Source organism: Dysidea avara, chromosome 12 (assembly GCF_963678975.1).
Source record: "Dysidea avara chromosome 12, odDysAvar1.4, whole genome shotgun sequence".
Taxonomy (NCBI): domain Eukaryota; kingdom Metazoa; phylum Porifera; class Demospongiae; order Dictyoceratida; family Dysideidae; genus Dysidea; species Dysidea avara.
Genome location: NC_089283.1, coordinates 18,846,487 through 18,869,128, shown reverse-complemented (window position 1 = coordinate 18,869,128; position 22,642 = coordinate 18,846,487). Strand labels below are relative to the sequence as shown.

At 36.1% G+C, this 22,642-nt stretch overlaps 1 protein-coding gene across 1 annotated transcript; it reads left to right on the top strand.

Annotated features, from left to right (window-relative positions):
• Positions 1–2,671: 2,671 nt before the first annotated feature.
• Positions 2,672–20,915, top strand: LOC136241124 (uncharacterized). Its single transcript, XM_066032294.1, has 11 exons — positions 2,672–2,738; positions 14,713–14,888; positions 14,940–15,096; positions 15,717–16,037; positions 16,451–16,774; positions 17,586–17,879; positions 18,157–18,210; positions 18,589–18,627; positions 18,674–18,767; positions 18,956–19,010; positions 19,411–20,915. The coding sequence occupies exons 1-11, from the start codon at positions 2,681–2,683 to the stop codon at positions 20,656–20,658; spliced, it is 2,820 nt and encodes a 939-aa protein (XP_065888366.1). The 5' UTR covers positions 2,672–2,680; the 3' UTR covers positions 20,659–20,915.
• The last annotated feature ends 1,727 nt before the right edge of the window (positions 20,916–22,642 follow it).

Sequence of the window (22,642 nt, the reverse complement as noted above, 5' to 3'; positions counted from 1 at the left end):
CAATTACAAACAAATCTCCCTGTAGAGAGATCAGTTAGAAGAAGTTTCCTTGTAGAGAGTTCAGCTACAAACAAATCACCCTGTAGAAAGATCAGCTAGAAAAAGTCACCTTGTAGAGAGTTCAGTTACAAAGAAACCACCACGTAGAGAGTTCAGCTACAAACTAGTGACCTTGTAGAGACATCAGTTACCTTGTAGAGAGTTCAGCTACAAAGAAACCATCATGTAGAGAGTTCAGCTACAAACAAATCACCCTGTAGAAAGATCAGCTAGAAGAAGTCACCTTGTAGAGAGTTCAGCTACAAAGAACCATCATGTAGAGAGTTCAGCTGCAAAGAAATCACCTGTAGAGAGTTCAGCTACAAACAAATCTCCCTGTAGAGAGATCAGCTAGAAGAAGTTTCCTTGTAGAGAGTTCAGCTACAAACAAATCACCCTGTAGAAAGATTAGCTAGAAGAAGTTACCTTGTGGAGAGTCCAGCTACAAAGAAACGATTCTGTAAAGAGCTCAGCTGCAAACAAATCACCTGCACAGAATTCAGCTACAGTACAAACAAATCACCCTGTAGAGAGATCAGCTAAAAGAAGTTACCTTGTAGATAGTTTAGCTACAAACAAATCACCCTGTAGATAGATCAGCTAGAAGAAGTTACCTTGTAGATTGTTCAGCTACAAACATTCACCCTGTAGAGAGAGCAGCAAGAAGAAGTCACCTTGTAGAGTGTTTAGTTACAAAGAAACCACCATGGAGAGTTCTGTGATAAATATATGTATTATATATATAATTTGTACATTTACTGATAAAATCAGAAATATTTAAAGTACGTCTGCTTCACCTTTTCTTCTTCCTGTGGTAAAGAAAAAAGACAGTTTAAAAAAGTCCCAAAGCTGGCCATAGGCCGGGTTTGGGGTATACAAATACAAAAAGAAATGAAATCTAATCCAAAACAGCCAAGCTGTAAAAAAAGAGTGTGGCCCTCAAAAAGGCTATGGTGAAAAAAGATGTGAAATCCAAGGTGGCGGCCAAGAAATGGCTGTGATGGTAGGTTAACGGTAAAAATTTTATAACGGCAATTTAGGTGAATTTTTTGCCAAGACCAAGTGGCACAAAAATTCACCTGAATTGTTGTTATTAAAATTTTTACCATTAATCTACCATCACAGCCATTCCTTGGCCGCCACCTTGGATTTCACATCTTTTTTCACCATAGCCTTTTTGAGGGCCGCGCTCTTTTTTTACAGCTTGGCTGTTTTGGATTAGATATATATTTGTAGTTAGGTTTACAGTATTTTCTTGAATTTGAAGGACAGTAGAAGTAATGTCATAAAGCACATTTTTAGTTCAATATTTTGTACAGATTGGATAAAATCAAGAAGTCATGCACAATTTTAAACAAAAATACTAAAGCAGTACTTTTTCATGGCTGTAGGATGAACCACTTCAGTAAACGGGTTGAAAATTATTGTAGATAGATTAAGCATTGTAGGAGTGGTTTGAAATGAGTTATAACAAACACTCGAGCAAAAACTCCAACCATTCGTATCAGACATGCGATCCGGTTTTGTGAATAAAAGGCAATTTTATTGTGATGCCTACCAGACAAACCACTGAAGGGGACAATCTGAAAATTGAAATGTGAGTCGATTAATCATCTTTGAAAGGTCTTTCAGTAGAAATTGGGTTTAAAGTTTTAAAATGCACAAGAATAGTGCAGTCACCCTATTAGAGCAGTCACCCTATTAGAGCTGTCAGCTAGTATTCTATTAGTCTAAGAGCGGTCAGCTATGGTACAAGTACCCTGTAAAGAGTTCAGCTATGCCAGTACATAACAAATAGAGTGTTAAACTACAAACAAGTCACTGTAAGGGGTTCAACTATGTAACAAGTCTCCCTATAGAAAGCTTAACCACATTACAGTCACCCAGCCAAGAGTTCAGGTACTTACAAGTCACCTAGTAGAGAGTTCAGCTACATTTCTAGTCACCCAGGGCCAGTATAGAGTGATGATGAGCTGTAAACAAGTCATCTGTGGAGAGTTCTGCATGAGCTATATATTACAAGTTATCCTTTTGGTACATGATAATATTACAATTTACAAAAATCATTTAAATTTTAAAAAATCAATCTCTGCTTCTCATCCTACAATAAAGAAAAAACAATAAAAAGGGACATTTGTAAAAGAAGTGATATCTATTCCAAAGTTTAAAAAAAGGGTGCAGTCCCCCAAAAAGAGGGTGAAAAATTGGTGAAATCAAAGGTGGCAACCAAGAGATGGCTGCAAAGGTGCTAACGCCAATCATTTTTAATGATGATTGTGTGATCATTGAAAATGATCATTGAGATTAGCATCATCACAACCATTTCTTGGCTGCCATCTTTGATTTTACAAATCTCCTTCACCCTGACCTTGTTGCTTTTTCCACAGCTCAGCCTTTTGATTTAGATATAAACTAGCTACTCATCCATGACATGATATTACAGTAACATGAGAACAGTACATATTTTGCAATTAGGATATATGATAATAATGGTATACACTTATACTTACAAACATCAAGGAAAACTGAGAGGCTTAAGTGTTTGTAGTGTGATGGGAGTGTACCTTTATGGTGTAACATTGGTGTTCTAAGTATTGAAGTGGCATTTATAATTATATTCTCTACTTGTAGTACTACTGGAATGAAGGCATTAATACTGAGAATTCTGTTTACAGTAACTACATTCAGCTTGAGTTGTGGTAAGTTAACTGTGTAATTGTAAAAGCATATAATATGTGCTGTGAAATTTAATTATACTTGCACCAATAACTATATTAATGCAAGCATTCTTATGATTAGAAATAAATAATGTATTACTTCAGCATATATAGTCTCTTACTTATGTAGCTCAAATGGTTGTAAACCTATTCAAGAATTGTTACTTATACTTAATTATTACATACCTCTTTACTTAACAGTAGGTAACAGCTACATGTATACTATTCAAGGTGACCATTCAAGTGCAAGTTTTAACAATGAAATATCAAGCCTGTAGCTCTGCTTGTTGTCAAGTTATACTTGACTGAAGCAGGAGCTTATAAGCACTGAAGACGCATAGCTTTAATTCAGGACTATGCCAAATGTTTCTAAGTCACCTGTAGAGAGTTCAGCTACATAATTAGAAAGTGCAGCTATATAATACTGTAAGTCACCACATAGAGAGTTTCGACTACAAACAAGTCATCCTGTAGAGAGTTCAGCTACAACAACAATCGCCCTGGAGAAAGTTCATCAACACATACAAGCCACCCTATAGCTACAAACAAGTCACCTTGTAGAGAATTCAGCTGCACAACAAGCCTATGAGCTCCTGGCTGAAGGCATCTGTCTGTTGGTCAGTTAGTTAATTAGTTGGTCAATTACTTAATAGAAACTTCAGTTACTTAATAGAGATTTTAGGATGAGAGACCAAAATAACATGAGGCAAAGTTGAGTTCTATTTACTTAAGCTTGGGGCTTGAGACCATGTGTCCAAGTGCAATTAATTTTATATTGCACAAGTGTACATGGCAGTGCTTTTACTGATTTAAACTATTGGCTAGGAAGAGTGAGGGTGATGCCAAGTAGGAGGAGGTGGGTGCCTATATCCACTATATTAGTGAGCTCAAGACTATTCCCCAGTGCTTTATCAGTACTGCGGTGATACTACCTAGGAGCTTCTGCTGATTTCTATAAATGCATTCTCATCAAATAACAGCTGATATTGATATACAGGTATTACTACAAAGATTTTTATTTATGCGTAAATACATATGATGCATATTTACAACAGTGCACAGCTTAAAATATATACAGGAATGGAGTTTTCAGTGCACATGTGTGAAGATGATGTTTTTTGTAACATTACAAAACTACCCACATTAAATATTAATTTTTTCAATTGTGATACTTCTGTTTTAAAATAAATTCAAACTCCACAGATGCCTCATCTGTCAATGTTTCCCCAATGTATCTCCTATAAAATATTACCAGTTTGGAGCATCCCAACTGAGTGCAAATGTTTCATGTGTTGTACAACCTCTCCTAGTTGTGCTAGTTGATCAGGGCTCGATGTCATTCATTACTTAAATTATTACATCTCATCTAGCTTTGTATCCATGAAAAACTATATAGTTGATTCATGTGTTCTCCACACCTCTTCAACACATTCTTCACACAAAGCTCCTCACGAGTGTTGTAATACGGAGTTGGATATGGCTACAATGAATGATTCAAAGGCATGGATTGATAGCTATGGCCATAACCCACACAACAAACCCAACGTCAAAGCTTCTGTACAATGATTTGATGATACAGTTGACGAGCTTCCTGACTTACAGAATCCAGTAGGTGTGTATTTTGTACTGTACACAAAGGGCCACAATATGGATTCTAAACATTGAAGTGTAACTATAGCTATACAGTTTGTAGTGGTAACTCAAACTTGTAATGGTTCTTAAAATGCGTTAGTGTTGTTAAAAACACAGTCTTGTAGGTAACATTTTCAGAGGGTAATTAAAGGTTGGTTTTAACAAAGACTGGCACGTTTATTAATGCATTAAGTTGTTGATTCATAATAATGTATGAAGTTTAAATTTAGTGTCATTATAATCATTTTACGTGTTAACCTGATACAGGAGTGTACACAGGAATTTTGAAAAAGGGTTTTTGCAGCAGTTAAGCACTGTAAAAAAATAGCTAGTGAATGAAATAGTGAATGTTACTGGAAATTCTCGGTGACCGTCACTAAAATGTACAGTGACATTAAGTATTTTCCACAGTATTTACTAGTTATTCTTTTATTGTGAGTGATTGTTTTATTGGAGCAGTTAGTATTGCCTGACTGCTTTATTAGAGTATCTCAATGTTTCACCCAAAATTATTGTTCAGAATAATCATATAATGTTAATGTTTCATGATATATCTCCCTAATATTTAAAACATGAAATTCTTAATTTCCTAATGTTCCAACCACTGTGTAAAATCAAGAAGGATTTCTTGAAACCCCTGGAAACTCCCCTGGGTATGATAAATGGTTTCAACCTGATAACTAAATGAGTTGCATGTGGTTGTTTAAACTTGGAAGTTTCATTCATAGTTTTTCACAACTTGTGATGGTCACAAGTAGTAAATATGGTATATTTTCAAGCTAATTGCAGAAGATGCCAAAACACATGCTTGCCCACAGCTTATTGTCACAACTGACTGCTCTATTAAACACTGATTTACTCTAGCTTTGTTCAAGTAGTAATACGCTAATACAAAGCACACGAGTGAAAAAATACTGAATGGTATAAAAATGTTAGGCTACAACGATTCAACATGTACGAGTACGTATAATCATGTTCTTTGATTTTTTATGCTACCAACATCAGTCATACACCGATAATGACTAAAAAAACACTGCTTAGTCAACACATTACATCATATAGCTGTAACTATGCAAATGCTAAGACTATCATCAATCTTTCAACTTTTCCTTACAAAAGAGTGGTTTAGAATTCATACATATTACTGCAGTGGAATTAAGATCAAAGAACTTTAGAGTGTTTAATATTCGATTAAATTGATTAGTGGTATGTATAGCTCCATACTAAGCAGTAAATACTCATGTACATGTACCGGGATAGCTACACCAATAGAGCATAAAGGAAGTGTTCACTAGATGATATGTATGTATGTATGTATGTATGTATGTATGTATGTATGTATGTATGTATGTATGTATGTATGTATGTATGTATGTATGTATGTATGTATGTATGTATGTATGTATGTATGTATGTATGTATGTATGTATGTATGTATGTATGCATGTATGTATGCATGGATGTGTGTATGTATGTATGGATGTATGTGTGTGTGTGTGTGTGTGTGTGTGTGTGTGTGTGTGTGTGTGTGTGTGTGTGTGTGTGTGTGTGTATGTATGCATGCATGTATGTATGTATCTGAAAGTATAAAAATACATTGGACGATACTTTTCACAATCCATTCAATGAGGGAAGATGTTGCTGTGATACCATGTTGCTAGTAGGGTTTAGGTATGTTATGCATGAATGCATCCAGTAATTGGTAATAATGCTTTATGAACAACTTAGTATGATGCCAAGTTAAAATCTAGTATAATATATTGTGAGCCAATTAATGCGGAGTGTAATAAAAAAAGTACTGAACATGCATACATGTACTGGCCTGATTTTAGCTGGTTTATATCCTAGTGTAACAACAAAAATGTTTATTACAGTATGTTTCCTTATGTAAAGCTTCTAAAGCATCTTTAGACTGACTCACAGCTGTAAATGTTGACTGCTATATTACTATGCTCATGCACAGAAGTTTCTTTTTAATAATTACCTAGTATACTGCAAAGGATTAGTAGTCATGCATTATTGATCATAAATCAGTTGAAATGGTGAAGGGTTATTATTATACATTATCACAATGAAAGTACAAAGAAGCTGAATAAAATTACTTACATTATGTATACAATGACAGTCACAACTTTGAGTTCCACAGTATTGTTTGGGTAGCTAACTAAGGCTTTGACACATGGTAAACCAAAGCTGTTGGATATTTGACATAATCTGTGCTAAGTGGAATTGCAGGATCTGAGTTGTTGTAGATGATCCTTTTGTCTTCTTTGTAATGATTATCAACTTTTGCAATGTTGAATCCATTAGTGACAAGTTGGTCAATAGTTGACTGGTCACTATAGAAGAAGTTAGGAAGTGTCAGCACTTCCGTTTTCCTCCATATTGGCTGCCCATGAGAGAGTTGACTGGTATTTGTGACATTAAATATCTCTCGATCCCTTGTCATCAACTGCAAAACATGTAACAAGAATATCATCAGTATTCCTGAATGCTTCAGGGACTTATGAAGTGGTAGGATACTTAGGAACTGTTGTTAAAATCTGTGCCATCTCACTCTTTACAGTGCTTGGATCAGCTTCAATTTTTGTGTACAATCTACTGTGAGACCAATCAGTAGGTATAAGTAGGAGAGCCTTTCCTCCAGGTACCAGTAAGCTGAGAGCTACATTAAAATATCATCATCAAAAGGCATATCTGCAGCATCCCCAACTTGTATGTGGACCATGTCCAAATGTGAAGTAGCTTATTTAGCTAGTTCTACCATCTCTGGTTGTATATCAAAACCATCTACTGATTTTGCACCATATTGCGCAGCAGTAACACACCAGTTTCCAGCTCCACATCCAATATCAAGGACTCTTTTACTAGGCACCGAGCTGTCTAGTTCTTGGTTAAGAGTAGAATCAAGAAAAGCAGCTCCAATTGTACCATATCTACTAGTAGCAAACCTTCTGACTTTGTCAGCTCCATATCTTGTTCCATCAGAAAGATGTCCACCAACCACAAATACTGTCTCACTGGTAGCCATAGTAGAAAGCTTTGTACTAATGTAAATGTAACAACGTCTATATATAGTCCTCACAATATAAATATTCCACTGATCATGTTTAGAGATTTGCAATGGCTTCTTCCATGTAGAAGGCTCTTTCTGAGAACTTCAATGCTTCTAAATGGCAAGGTATACAAGTAGCTTCCTGTTGACAGATGGTTATGTGATGATAAAATTATTACCTCAGAGAAGTTGTGAAGTCATATATAGAAACAAAAGATCGTATTGATCATACTATTATGATTATGTACAAAACTACATCGTATGTAGGTGTACTACTCATGGCCCAGGAATTGAGGCCTAATATAGGCTTGGTTTCTATGCTGTTATTAAGCTAATTCACATAATATAAGGACACTAGTGAGAATTCAAAGTGTTAAAATTAACACATACTAGCAGAAGGTGGGCCTGGCACTAAGTAAGGAATTTGCATTCCCCATGATGATGATGTCATGACTAATTCTTAATATTGCTATGAGCTAGAGAGTTTGTATAATTTTATAGATCATAGATAGCATTTTGTATGATGTTTCCTTGAGCAAAAGACTTTACTCCTATGCATACATTGCTCTAGCGGCTGACCTATCCAATATCAAATACTTGCTCTATGTAGCTATATGTATACTCCAGACAAGAGCTAAATATATGCTTAGCTGATTTATCGTCAAGCATGTGTATGCATGTAGCACAGTTCACACTCATACCCAACTTGTAAGAAAAACAGGTTCTTTAGCTGCTGAGATTATTGTACTTCATGATAGGGATACACATTGCTAGCATATGCAGTGTCTTAAATAAAAAGTGGCAAGGCACCAATATATAGTTATGCTTTTCAGACTTCACCACATCAATAGAACTCAATTCAATTAGCATGCAGTCAGTTGTTTAGTAAAAGAAATACGAGATGTGCAAGATGCTAGCTATAACGTAATTATACCAATATAGACATCTTGTCACTGCATGGCACTATAGTAGTTCATGTATGTACATGAAAATATACTCGAAGGGTCAACACAGCAAGGTAAGGTGCATGGAGATAAATGCTACTGAAATGATTAGGACCACTGGTGCTTTTACAGAGCTGGACTTGCTGTATAAACGGTTAATATATACAGTAGTAGTAAATAATAGCCATGTATTACATTTTAAATTTTCAGTCCAAATTTTTGTTCGTCTCAAAATTTCAGCAAGGCAAGCGAGCACTGATTGCCACTACAGATTATATGAAGCTTCATTTTGTGTTGATGTAAGCACTGTCCGGTAATAGTGTGGATGTTGCATACTATATAAGGGAATTAATAGAACATGGCCATGAGTAGTCATTTACTATATATATGGGATAGCAGTGAAAGACCAGTGCTGATTACAAAATCTTCCATAACAATGTATAGATTTACACAAAGCTGCCTTTGAAGTCTGATCACATACAGGGACAGTAGTCATAGGCTATATATATCTGTCAGATTTGAGATCATGTACGTGGCTATTTACATTTGCTGTTTACATTTGTTTAGGAATAAGTGCTTTTTGTACACACATAATTATTATTAATAGAAATATATTAGGTGAATGTATAGCATTGAAGAGGCAAGCCTACTTGAAATCTATAGTCTTATTGCATGTTTAGTTGCAAGGATAGTGATGACTTATTCGGTACTGACAGTCGCATGTTGTACTCTAATATCTATGGTTGTACTACATCAGTCATATATACACTAAGCTGATAATGACTCATTGATGCATGTTGAGTTGCCAAATGAAAGTACATTAATTTAAAAGCTAAATGATCAAGACACACGGTAGTGTGTCGTGCGGCCCAAGAAGCCGGCGCGCCACACCGTGAGTATATTGACAGGAAGAACGAAAACGTCATTTTCACACCTTTGTATCTCGGTGATCACTTATCTGATTGGAACCAAATTTGCGACACAGTTGCCCGCCAGCCAAGGGAGTCTACATTCTAAATTTGAAGGCAATCGCTCCAGCCATTTCCGAGATACGAGCTGCCAAAGTTTCGTTTTTTTTTCTTCGTTTTTTTTCTTCTTCGTCTTTTCGCACACTTGCAAAAATTGCTATAACAAGCAAACGCGTACTCCGATCGCCTTGAAATTTGGCACACAGAAAGGGAGTCCAAAGGCGAATCCTAGCATCAAATTTGGTACAAAGCTGATGAATGGTTCAGGAGTTATGACCGATTATTCGCGTAAAACAAGATCGATTTGTTGTTACGCCTACAGGGTAAACCGCTTCATGGAATGAGTTGAAAATTGCTATGTAGATGGAGTAACCATCGCAGGAGTGCCTTTTGGTGGTTTGAAAGGAATCAAGATAAAGACCACGGAGATATGACACAAAACCCAACCTGTGTCACAATTACGCGATCGATTTTTATGAATAAAAAAGTATTAGTTTTCACGCCTACTAGGCAAACCGCTTAGAGCAATGAGCTGAAAATCGGTGTATAGCTGGAATAATCTTCATAGAAAGTCCTTGCAGTAGTACAGAAGAATCGGATTACAAACCACTGAGTTATGATTCGAAAGCCAATTCCGTGTAGCAAATGCGAGATCGAGATACTCTAATAGAACAGTCACCCTAATAGAGCATTCGGCTAATTTATTTACTCCATTATAGAATTTTATTACATCACAAGTTATTCTGTAGGGAGTTCAGCTGCAAACAGTTAATCTTATAGACAGTTCAGCAAGAAGCAAGTCACCATGTGGAGAGTTAAGCAAATATATCACTATAGAGATTCAGAATATTACAAGTCACACTGAAGAAAGTTCAGCTATAAAAAAAGTCATGCACTGTGTAGAGAATTCAGCTACAATTAAGTCACTCTCTAGAGAATTCAGTTACACAGAATTCAGCTACACACAAGTCACTGTGGAGAGAGTTCAGCTACAAACAAATTACGCTTTAGAGTGATCAGCTACAAACAAAACACTTTGCAGGGTGTTCAGCTGCAACAAATCAACCTTTAGAGCGATCAGCAATGAACAAATCAACACAAATCTACCTGTAGAGAGATCAGCTACAAACAAATCACCCTGTAGAGAGATCAGCTAGAAACTACACACAATGTAAGGAGTTCAGCTACAAACAAATTACCCTGTAGAGAGATCAGCTACAAACTAGACACAAAGTAAGGAGTTCAGCTACAAGTAAATTACCCTGTAGAGAGTTCATCTACAAACAAATCAACCTGTAGAACAATCAGCTAGAAACAAATCACCCTGAAGAGAGGTCAGCTACAAAAAATTACCCTGTAGAGAGATCAGCTAGAAATAAATCACCCTGAAGAGAGGTCAGCTACAAAAAAATCACCCTGTAGAGAGATCAGCTACAAACAAATTGCCCTGTAGAGAGATCAGCTACAAGCAAAACACCCTGTAGAGAGTTCAGCAACAAAGAAACCACCATGTAGAGAGTTCAGCTACAAACAAATTACCCTGTAGAGAGATCGGCTACAAACAAATCAGCCTGTAGAGAGTTCAGCTAAAACAAATCAACCTGCAGAGAGATCAACTACAAACAAATCACCTTATAGAGAGTTCAGCTACAAATAAATTACCCTATAGAGAGATCGGCTACAAACAAATCAATCTGCAGAGAGATCAGCTACACACAAATCAACTTGTAGAGAGATCAACTACAAACAAATCACCCTGTACAGAGATCAGCTAGAAACTAGATACAATGTAAGGAGTTCAGCTACAAATAAATCACCTTTTAGACAGTTCAGCTACAAATAAATTACCTTGTAGAGAGATCGGCTACAAACAAATCAACCTGCAGAGAGATCAGCTACACACAATTCAACTTGTAGAGAGATCAGCTACAAACAAATCACCCTGTAGAGAGATCAGCTAGAAACTAGACACAATGTAAGGAGTTCAGCTACAAGCAAATCACCGTGTAGAGAGTTCAGCTACAAACAAACCAACCTGTAGAGCGATCAGCTAGAAACAAATCACCCTGAAGAGAGGTCAGCTACAAAAAATCACCCTGTAGAGATATCAGCTAGAAACAAATCACCCTGAAGAGAGGTCAGCTACAAAAAATCACCCTGTAGAGAGATCAGCTTGAAACAAATCACCCTGAAGAGAGGTCAGCTACAAACAAAACACTTTGCAGAGAATTCAGCTACAAACAAATCAGCTTGTAGAGAGATCAGTTACACACAAATCAACCTGTAGAGAGATAAGCTAGAAACAAATCACCCTGTAGAGAGTAGCTACAAGCAAAACACCCTGTAGAGAGTTCAGCAACAAAGAAACCACCATGTAGAGAGTTCAGCTGCAAACAAATCACCTTATAGAGAGTTCAGCTACAAACAAATCACCCTGTAGAGAGATCAGCTAGAAACTAGACACAATGTAAGCAGTTCAGCTACAAGCAAATCACCCTTTAGTGAGTTCAGCTACAAACAAATCAACCTGCAGTGAGATTACCTACAAAAAAGCACCTTGTGCAGAGTTCAGCTACAAACAAATTACCCTGTAGAGAGATCGGCTACAAACAAATCAACCAGTAGAATGATCAGCTACACACAAATCAACTTGTAGAGAGATCAGCTACAAACAAATCACCCTGTAGAAAGATCAGCTAGAAACTAGACACAATGTAAGGAGTTCAACTACAAGTAATTCACCCTGTAGAGAGTTCAGCTAAAACAAGTCAACCTGCAGAGAGATCAGCTACAAATAAATCACTTAACAGACAGTTCAGCTACAAACAAATTACCTTGTAGAGAGATCGGCTGCAAATTAATCAACCTGCAGAGAGATCAGCTACACACAAATCAACTTGTAGAGAGATCAGCTACAAACAAATCACCCTGTAGAGAGATCAGCTAGAAACTAGATACAATGCAAGGAGTTCAGCTACAAACAAAATCACCCTTTAGTGAGTTCAGCTACAAACAAATCAACCTGCAGTGAGATCACCCACAAAAACGCACTTGTACAGAGTTCAGTTACAAACAAATCACCCTGTAGAGAGATCAGGTAGAAGAATTCACCTTGTAGAGAGTTCAGCAACAAAGAAACCACCATGTAGAGAGTTCAGCTGCAAACAAATCACCCAGTAGAAAGATCAGCTAGAAGAAGTTACCTTGTAGAGAGTTCAGTTACAAAGAAACCATCATATGGAGAGTTCAGCTACAAAGAAATTACCCCGTAGAGAGTTCAGCTAGAAGAAGTCACCTTGTAAAGAGTTCAGCTACAAAGAAACCATCATGTACAGAGTTCAGCTACAAAGAAACCACCTGTACAGAATTCAACTACAAACAAATTACCCTGTATAGAGATCAGCTAGAAGAAGTTACCTTGTAGATAGTTCAGCTACAACAATTCACCCTGTAGAAAGATCAGCTAGAAGAAGTCACCTTGTAGAGTGTTCAGTTACAAAGAAACCATCATGTAGAGAGTTCAGCTGCAAACAAATCACTCTGTAGAGAGTTCAGCTACAAAGAAACCGCCATGTAGATAGTTCAGCCTCATACAAACCACCTTGTAGAGAATTCAACTACAACAAATCACCCTGTAGAGAAGAAGTTACCTTGTAGAGAGTTCAGCTACAAAGAAACCATCATGTAGGGAGTTCAGCTACAAAGAAACCACCATGTAGAGAGTTTAGCTGCAAACAAATCACCTGTAGAGAGTTCAGCTAGAAACAAATCACCCCGTAGAGAGATCAGCTGGACAAAGTCACCTTGTAGAGAGTTCAGCTGCAAAGAAACCATCATGTAGAGAGTTCAGCTGCAAACAAATCACCATGCAGAGAGTTCAGCTACAAAAAAATCACCCTGTAGAGAGTTCAGCTAGACGAAGTCACCTTATAGAGAGTTCAGCTACAAAGAAACCATCATGTAGAGAGTTCGGCTACAAAGACACCACCATGTAGAGAGTTTAACTGCAAACAAATCACCTGTAGAGAGTTCAGCGAGAAACAAAATACCCTGTAGAGAGACCAGCTAGAAGAGGTTACCTTGTAGAGAGTTCAGCTACAAAGAAACCATCCTGTATATAGTTCAGCTACATTTCAAGTCACCCAGTAGAGAGATCAGCTGCAAAAAAATATCCTGTGGGGAATAATGGGCATGTAATAAATATATGTATATAATTTGTATAATTACTAATAAAATCAAAAATAATTGAAGTACTAAAATTCTTCTTTAAGTTCTTTTCTTCTTCCTGTAGTAAAGAAAAAAACACATGGGTTAAAAAAAGCCCCAAAGCCAGCCATAGGCCGGCTTTGCAGTATACAAATACAAAAAGAAGTGATATCTAATCAAAAACAGCCAAGCTGTAAGAAAAGGTGCGGCCCCCAAAAAGGCCATGGTGAAAAAAGATGTGAAATCCAAGGTGGCGGCCAAGAAATGGCTGTGATGGTAGGTTAATGGTTACATTTTAATAACGACAATTCAGGTGAATTTTGTGCCGCTTGGTCTTGGCACCAAATTCACCTGAATTGTTGTTATTAAAATGTAACCATTAACCTACCATCACAGCCATTTCTTGGCCGCCACCTTGGATTTCACATCTTTTTTCACCATGGCCTTTTTGGGGGCCGCACCTTTTTTTTACAGCTTGGCTGTTTTTGATTAGATATAGTTTACATACAATAACTAACAGTCACAATTTCAAAAATAACGTTTGTGTATCAGTCATAGTATAGTTAACTAAGGCTTTGACACATGATAGACTAAAGCTGTTGGATATTTGACATAATCTGTGCTAAGTGGAATTGCAGGATCTGAGTTGTTGTAGATGACCCTTTTGTCTTCTTTGAAAATTTTTAAAATTCCATAGAAACTTTTGGGTTTGATTATGTCTATCCGATGCTATCAAGCTGTAATGTGAGACTGGTGATATTTCAGCATGAAAGCCCAAATCTTTATGGCCCCTACTTTACTACCATTTTGTATGATAAGAAGACTTTTGTGTCCTGACATTACTTTGTAATTGATGGTGGTGGTTCTTGTGTGTATTCTTTAATGACATGTATTAAGAAGGAACAATTTCTACACTATAATTATTGCTGAAACTAATAAATTACTGTCTGTCCTGTAAGTAACTTACTGTACATAACATTTTAAGTGTAGTACAGTATATATGCATGTGTTTAGGAAGTAATGTATAGGTGTATATAACATTAACAATGTTATAATGAAACTCACTTTTACTGTTTATTAAAATAGCCTACATGGTTGTATATATTGTTATCTACATAATTATGAAAGTATAATGTTGTACTTCCCCACAGCAAATCAGCCATTACGTGCTACATCATATTGTATGGCAAACTTTGAGACACCACAAAAAACTGTTAATGTTACATTAATCAAATCACTTAATTCATCACTGAGTTTTGAAGAAATTGAAGATGATATATTCAACTGTCGTGCTAATATTAACTGCGGTAATGGATATCAGAGTAAGGTATGAGATATGTCTTGTATGTGAACTCTGCATTCAGCTTATGGCATGTAGCAAAACTGTCCATTTCGTGCACCAATGGGTTTGAGAGGTGGATGGAACTTTTCTGTTCCTCTGAATGAATCATGGTGCACACTACTAGTAGAGTATCATTATTATGATGGTCGTCGCATAAGAATGCTTTTTACTGATGACAGTTGCTCATTTTCAGGTAAGTGTATGCATAAAATGCACACAATAAAAATTACATTAAGGTAATGAAAAGTGCCCACAGGCTTTCATACATAGCATATCAACACATCCAACAAAGCCCACTCATGTCCAAGCAACTGTAGCTACATGTTTTCTGACTATATTCTGAGATGTTTTTGCTTTGATGATTTATAAAAGCTGATGTATAGCTATCTATAATTAAAGTATTTATGAACAGTATATAATTATTATTATGTATTGTGAAAGAATGATGCTGTTTACAATGAAACCTGTTAATCAGGGCACTTGAAAATGAGGGAACCTGTGTAATCTGGACACTTGGTAAAGTCCCAATTGACATCAGAAATCAGGACACCTTGATAAATAATCAGTTTTGACAAATTTATCGTGATAGGACTTTGGCGAGAAAAAGTTTGGCAAATTTTTTTAGTACAGTACTAATACAGATTTTTATTGGACAAACGATTTGGTGGATTTAGTTTGGCGAAACACTGCTCACTCACCAACTTTCTTCCACCAAACTTTCTGACAATACAGTATAATACATTACAATGTGTTGTGTACTATACATTAGTACAATGATTTAGTTAACTATTGTAAATCTGCCTAAATTTTTAGTACCAGTAGTAAATGTTTCTTTGAACAAGACAATGGAAATCAGAGTTGTGGGGAACCCCTATGAAATACAATGCTTAGTGAATGCTGAAGGAGTTAGTGCCAGTATTGTTAGCATTAGCTGGACTGGACCTAATGGTACTATCACAAATGACAACAGATTAACTATCACTCCAAATATCTCCAATGGTACTGACCATATTAGTACTTTACAATTTTCATACCTCAGTGAAGATGATGAGGGGTTGTATGAGTGTAGTGTAGACATTCATGGACTTGAAACTAACATATCATCACAGTCAACCAAACTAGAAAATATCACTAGTAAGTTTATGTGTAAGTAATACATGCACCATATAGTGGGTTACTTTCAAGAGTAAAACCTTTTGCAGATCACCAACAATTTTAAATTTTGAGAGGGAAAATTTTGCAATTATGCTCCACATCCTATACAATACTCAATTCATATTACATACATTCATGATTAGTACAGGTTGTAGCTGAAAATTGTGAAATCACGTTGCTTCTGGATCTTTCAGTGCAATGAAGGAACAAATGTTAGTGGGGACTAAATTGTTGAGGCATAAAACCACAGCTTGTATGCTTGGTATTTGTCACATTTTGTAACAGTGAATTAATGACATAACTATTGGATGTAGTGTTTTGTAATATGATTGAAGTAATAAAAAAACTGTTTTACATTTCTACTGTTCACAGTGATGTTATGTGTTCTCTAGTTCCCACTCCTAATGTAATTGTGACTGCTCTAAACAATCAACAAGTGGGTGATCCACTATTATTAGAATGTAATGTAACTGCAGTGAGAGGTATCACTAGTAGAGTGGACATTGTATGGATTACCAATGATGAGGTAGTGAGAAGAGTTGATGATATATCAGGGGAAACTGTAGACAACTCAGTAGTGTACAGTGATACTTACAATTACAATAATGGGTCAATACTGAGTGAAGATGATGATGGCACAAAGTGCCAATGTTTTGTAACAATTAACTCACCTACATCAGTCAATGCTACTGAGTATCAGATTTTGAATCTGACAAGTGAGATGTAAAACAGATTTTTGTATTATAATTATTGGATTTATGTATAATGTGCCACATTAAATGTCTCTGAAAAGCATACACATGTTGCATTTCTTGCTCATGCAAATTTCTTGCTCATTTCTTGCTCAATAACATTCAAATCAATGGTTATAGCCCAAAACAAGTTTGTTTAAAATTTGGGGTTTCTTTTGTGCTTTACAAACACTTGGTAAGGTCTCAGAAGTTGTTGATGTGAGGGGTGAAGAGGTCCATATATGGGAAACACACTGGCACATGGCCTCTCTCCCCAAAAATTACAGCTTCACGATTCATTCAATTTTACAAATATGTACAATGTATAAATAGATGTAATCATTAGCCTTATAACCTAAAGCATTTGCAACTGAGCCATACAGTTTTTGGCATTTCAAACAAAAGCTGATTTTGGCTCTTACAACAATGCACCTATGTGATAACGACACAGCATTTAAGTACAGAGTAGGAGTCAAGGCTGTTGCATTGGTGTTATACATAAAGGCAATAAAGATTGGCTAGAATTTTTTTTACATTACAATTATTATGTATTTTGGATTTTTTATGACGGTCTTTAGAGTACTTGATCATTCCATTAGAGTATGTCAATCTTTAGCTGACTTTTAAAACTCTTAATTGAAAGGTTATTAGGAGAATATAGACATGCATGTATGAATCCATGTGATGTGATGTGTGTGTGTGTGTGTGTTTATGTAACAACTGATTTGCATCTAGTCTCATAGATTATGGGATTAGCATTTCTTATTATGCTTAATTCTGTTTACTTCAACTGCAGTTCCCACTCCTAATGTAACTGTGACTGCTCTTGACAATCAACAAGTGGGTGATCCACTATTATTAGAATGTAATGTAACTACAGTGAGAGGTATCACTAGTAGTGTGGACATTGTATGGATTACCAATGACAAAGAAGTTGAAAGAGTCAATAATGTATCAGGGGAAACTGTTGGCAATTACTCAGTATACAGGAGTATATACAACGATAGTGGAATATCACAAGATAATTATAATAGAACATATCAATGTTCTGTCAATATTTCAGTAGTCAGTGCTACTGACACATTTCTCTGTAAGTTATACATTAATTTTGTTGTGGTTGTGCAGTAATTAGCTAAGTATAAGATCCTATGATTTGCTCTTTTAGGAATTTGTGGATTTGATATTTGACATCTTAAGTTGAGTTTTGCTGCTTACGTCATCACTTGAAAAATCTTTAACAAAACATACTGTACGGTGTGACCATAAAATACATCTATTATATGTAGTTTCACATTCACAAGGTGTTTTCTTTGCCAATATTTCTTTCTATTTTGTTTTATAATAATTATAAGTACTCTATGCTCTAGATATGGCTTCAGTTACAACATCTACAAGTACACCTGGACCCTCCCCCTCTACAGGTACGTGTGTTGATATTAAACTGCAACAGATGTTTAGATTTCTATGCTGAATGTCTCACCTGTTTACTGCTCATATGCACAGATTACTAAATATGACGTGTGCTATTGGAATAGTAATGTATGTATAAATGAACAAAATATTTGTTTCAGCTCCCACTTTTGAGATATCTATACTACTTTCCTTTCAGCAACTGCTATACCATCTATTGCTTCTGTGGTCTGTCTGTCTGTCCAACAAGTCTGGCTTCATGTTCATGTTTAAGAGAGGAAACATCTGTATAAACATTTCTTAATTTCAAGATATACTTGTTACAGAGAGGTTCCACTCTATAGTAATCAACATAGTTTCCTATTATGACTATGTAATCTAATTTTTAGGACTTCCACCACAACCAACCACTGAAAGTACATCGTCAGGTTTGTAAACTTTGTCTATGAATATTATAACATTTTACCATACTAGACTATTCTGTTGCTGCACTGATAATTTCAGCTATTATTGCTGCTATTTTAGTAGCGATTACTATAGTTCTCCTATTGGTGTTTATCAAGAAGAGGTATGCAATTAATGTAACTATGTCAGTGATTTTATTGTATAATTATCTTATAATATGAGAAATACGTACAATCTGTATGCTATTGCTATAAGAGATGGTTTAGGATACTTACTGTAGAGTGTATCTGGTTAAAACATTTGATAGAACATAATGCACACATGATCGCATATAATTCATCCTTTATCCAGGGAACTGCACCTTAAATTTGCAAATAGTGACAACACTGATGCAGTGTCTGGCACAGTAAGTGATGGTATAATGTGTATGAGTATGTGTGTCATACTGAACTATTTATCTTACTGACAATGTGATCTGGGTGCTAAAAATACCAAATATGAATAATCAAGAATGTCTCCAGAAATTAGAAGCTTAGGCACAATTGACTATACTATTGGAATATCTCAATCTTTGCATACCAAATTCTCTTCATTGAAACTTAGTTTCCTAATTTTTATGATGGCATCTGCCTCAATGGTAGCTACACTACTTATAACTAAAAAGAAATGAAAGAGAACTGTGCAGTTTCTATTTTACTCTAACTATGGTATGTATTGTTTAGATACTGTACTTGTATGGGTTACTTTACTACTAAATTTGTTTAATTCAACCCACAATCCTATCTACCAATTTTATTCCATTGTAGGCACCTTCAATCTGTGCTAATGACTACTTTTCAACAATTGGTCGAGAGGCTCCAAGTACTTGTGAGTATATTGCTGCATATGAGAAAGTAGAAGGCTGGCTAGATGATGCACACAAGTTAGGACAGATCAAGGAAGAATGTAGCACAGAAGATGAGATGTTAAAGACTGTATATGGACAGAGCACCAAAGATTCCTGTTATCACAGTAATTCAAGCTTTCGTGATGGGTCTTATATTTCAGATGAGAATAGTGGTAATCAAGTTGACTTAGCATTCAACCAACTCACATCAGAAAATCTTGTCATGATGGGGAAAAGTAACTCTGATGTTACAGAACAACTGCAACCTGAGGCTGAATTTGAGAACAAGGATGAAAACAGTATTGAAAAGACAGAGATGTCTTCATACTACTGTGGTGAAGAAGATCGATTTGATGGAGAATATGCATATGTTGACTCTAATGTTGCCAAGCTACAAGAACATGCCAGTTCACACAACGCATGTGCAGATATTACTGGAGTACAGGAGCATTTGCAAACTGTTGACAATGAAATATTCCAGACCACTTCCGAGAAAGATCCTTTTCCATATGTTGGACTTATTCATGGTGACAAAGTTGGTGATGTACATTTAAGTATCAATCCACAGTTTGTCAACAACAAAATAACAAAGATTTCCACTGATAATTCTAATGATTCTTCAGTAGACACAGCATCAGTTGATTTATTAGCTGACACCAGTAACGTAGAAACAGTTGAGACCATTTCTGAGAGTGATTGTTTTGAACACATCGACGCAAACAATGCTTCTTCAGTCTCTTCATTAGAAAATATACTAGCGAACACAACGCATTCTACCTCCACTTATCATATAGAGGACACCATGCAACTCAACCAATTGTCTAACGAATTCACTGCTGCTATCAACATTAATGTAGATCCCTTTCCTTATGTTGAAGCAGATACACCAATTCTTACATCATCTAATCTTCCAAGTGACACAAATATTGATTACATTCCACAGAATGAGAACTGCCACACTCTTGTTGAGCACAATATAGACGGAAAAGCTTTAGTTCTTTTAGTAACAAATCTACCACCCAACGAGCACTGTATTTCAGCTTCAAACAGTTGTACAGCAGGAGACGCATGTAATGAGATCAATGTGATATCACTAACCCATGATAATATGAGTCTCTCACCAACATTATCTAATGGCCACTATTCAACTGTAATGGTGGGAGAATAATGCATAATAGAATCAGCAACACAACAATTGCATACCTACAACTAGACTGAGTCATGTTGCACGTACACAGACACACACACACATCCATGTACATCAAAAATAAAAATAAATCTCTCAACACTTCAATGTTATTTGTAATTTTCCTACTTTAGTTATATCCTTTGTAGTTGCACCCAGTTGTACATTTGTATCATCAATAAATGCATATAATTTATGTGTAATTTGCAATTTAAATTTTACTCTGTTTCAGCTGTGGAATATATATCACACCATTTATGTATAACATGCTAGTAGCTGCTAGAAAACTTGATGATAGTATCCACCAGATCAAAGTAGCTACCACACAACTGCAACTGTTAAGGGTGTATCAGCAAGTTGTGTTTTTCTTGTACACAATTACTGCTTATACATGTGATCATGATCAGATAGATATATATACAGTGGAACCTGTCTATAATGGTCACCTTGGGACCAGATATATCTGGCCTTTATATACAGGTGGCTGTTATAGAGAAAACCTGTATAAGGTGGTCAGCAGCATTTTAGTGGCTATGGCCGTTATAAATGAGTGATTATTATTAAGAGGCTCGCGCCAACCGCAATGTAGTAATACTTTAGTACAGAAAGGACAAGGTGAGCTTGTTATAAATGTTGGTTATAGCTATTGAATACGTTTAAGCAATGAAGCCTGATAGATTATATAGTATTCATTGAAAGGCAGGAAGTGTGATAATTGTGCATTAATTGAAATGGTGCCGTAGTGCCAGACAGTTGGCTTAACCATAGATTAACAAGCCACCATAAAAGGTAGCGACCGCTATATGAAGGAGAAAGTTATGTATACAGTGATTCATAGGTGAATTCTCGGTTGGCCGTTATACGCGTTAGACAGGTGACCGCTTAATGCAGACAACAATGCATACATTTGTATGGGAAAATATTTGGGACCTCGTGTCCATGGCCGTTATGCAGAGGTGACCGCTTAATCCAGGTGACCGTAACACAGGTTCCACTGTATATATATACATGTTTATCAAACATCTACCAAATGTGGTTTTGCTACAATAAAACTAAGTGCATATAAAAGTATTATGATCCCACAAGAGTCTGCAAGAAATCATGTACACTATATAATATGACGGTGCTTTGCAGGATATGTACGACATGCAAACATCGCAATTATTGATGGCTAAGAGTACAGATGAAAAAGACTAGTATATTATGACAACAGACTGAGATATTCCAGTAATTAGATATTTTGCTAGTATATCTATAGTTTGTGCCCACATTCCTGGTTCAAACAGGCCCGGTCACATGCACACAGCCTTGGTTATTACTATGTGATAGTGTAGTACACACAAGCACCAATGCACAATTACCCTATTAGTCTTTATATTATACTAATACATTTACGACATACTGTTTACTAAAACAATGACATTATTAATATTACTTGATGACTGTAGCAAAAAATATTCATATATACATAATATGAACTTTATATGTAAGCTATTTTTTTTAAATCATAGCCCAATAGACAACTATTCACCAGATAGTCCTATCTTGTCAGACAACTCACATGCAGGATTAGCCAAGGAATCAACTCGTTCTAGGTAACTGACTCTATTTTACAGAGAAGTAGATGAGTCTTATGGCAGGCCAGGCCAGGAACCAACAAGATAAGGGCCACACTCAAGCTATGATCAGGGAGAAATGTTCTCTATGTAAAGAATCTGTCTATGAATGATCTAAATGGATTGTATAAATCAGTGAAAATGAGACGTAGTGGCTCAATACAAACATGTGTTATTACAATGACTGCATTGTTAGTATATATTGCCTGCTCAATCTATTACAGTACCTATGAATTTTCATTGAATGTATATATATAGTTAGATGGTTGATGCAAGCTGGGAGGGCCATAAGGTGAATGTTCTTCTGCATCCTCCAAATCTGCCTTGATAATAAAACCTAACATGAATAC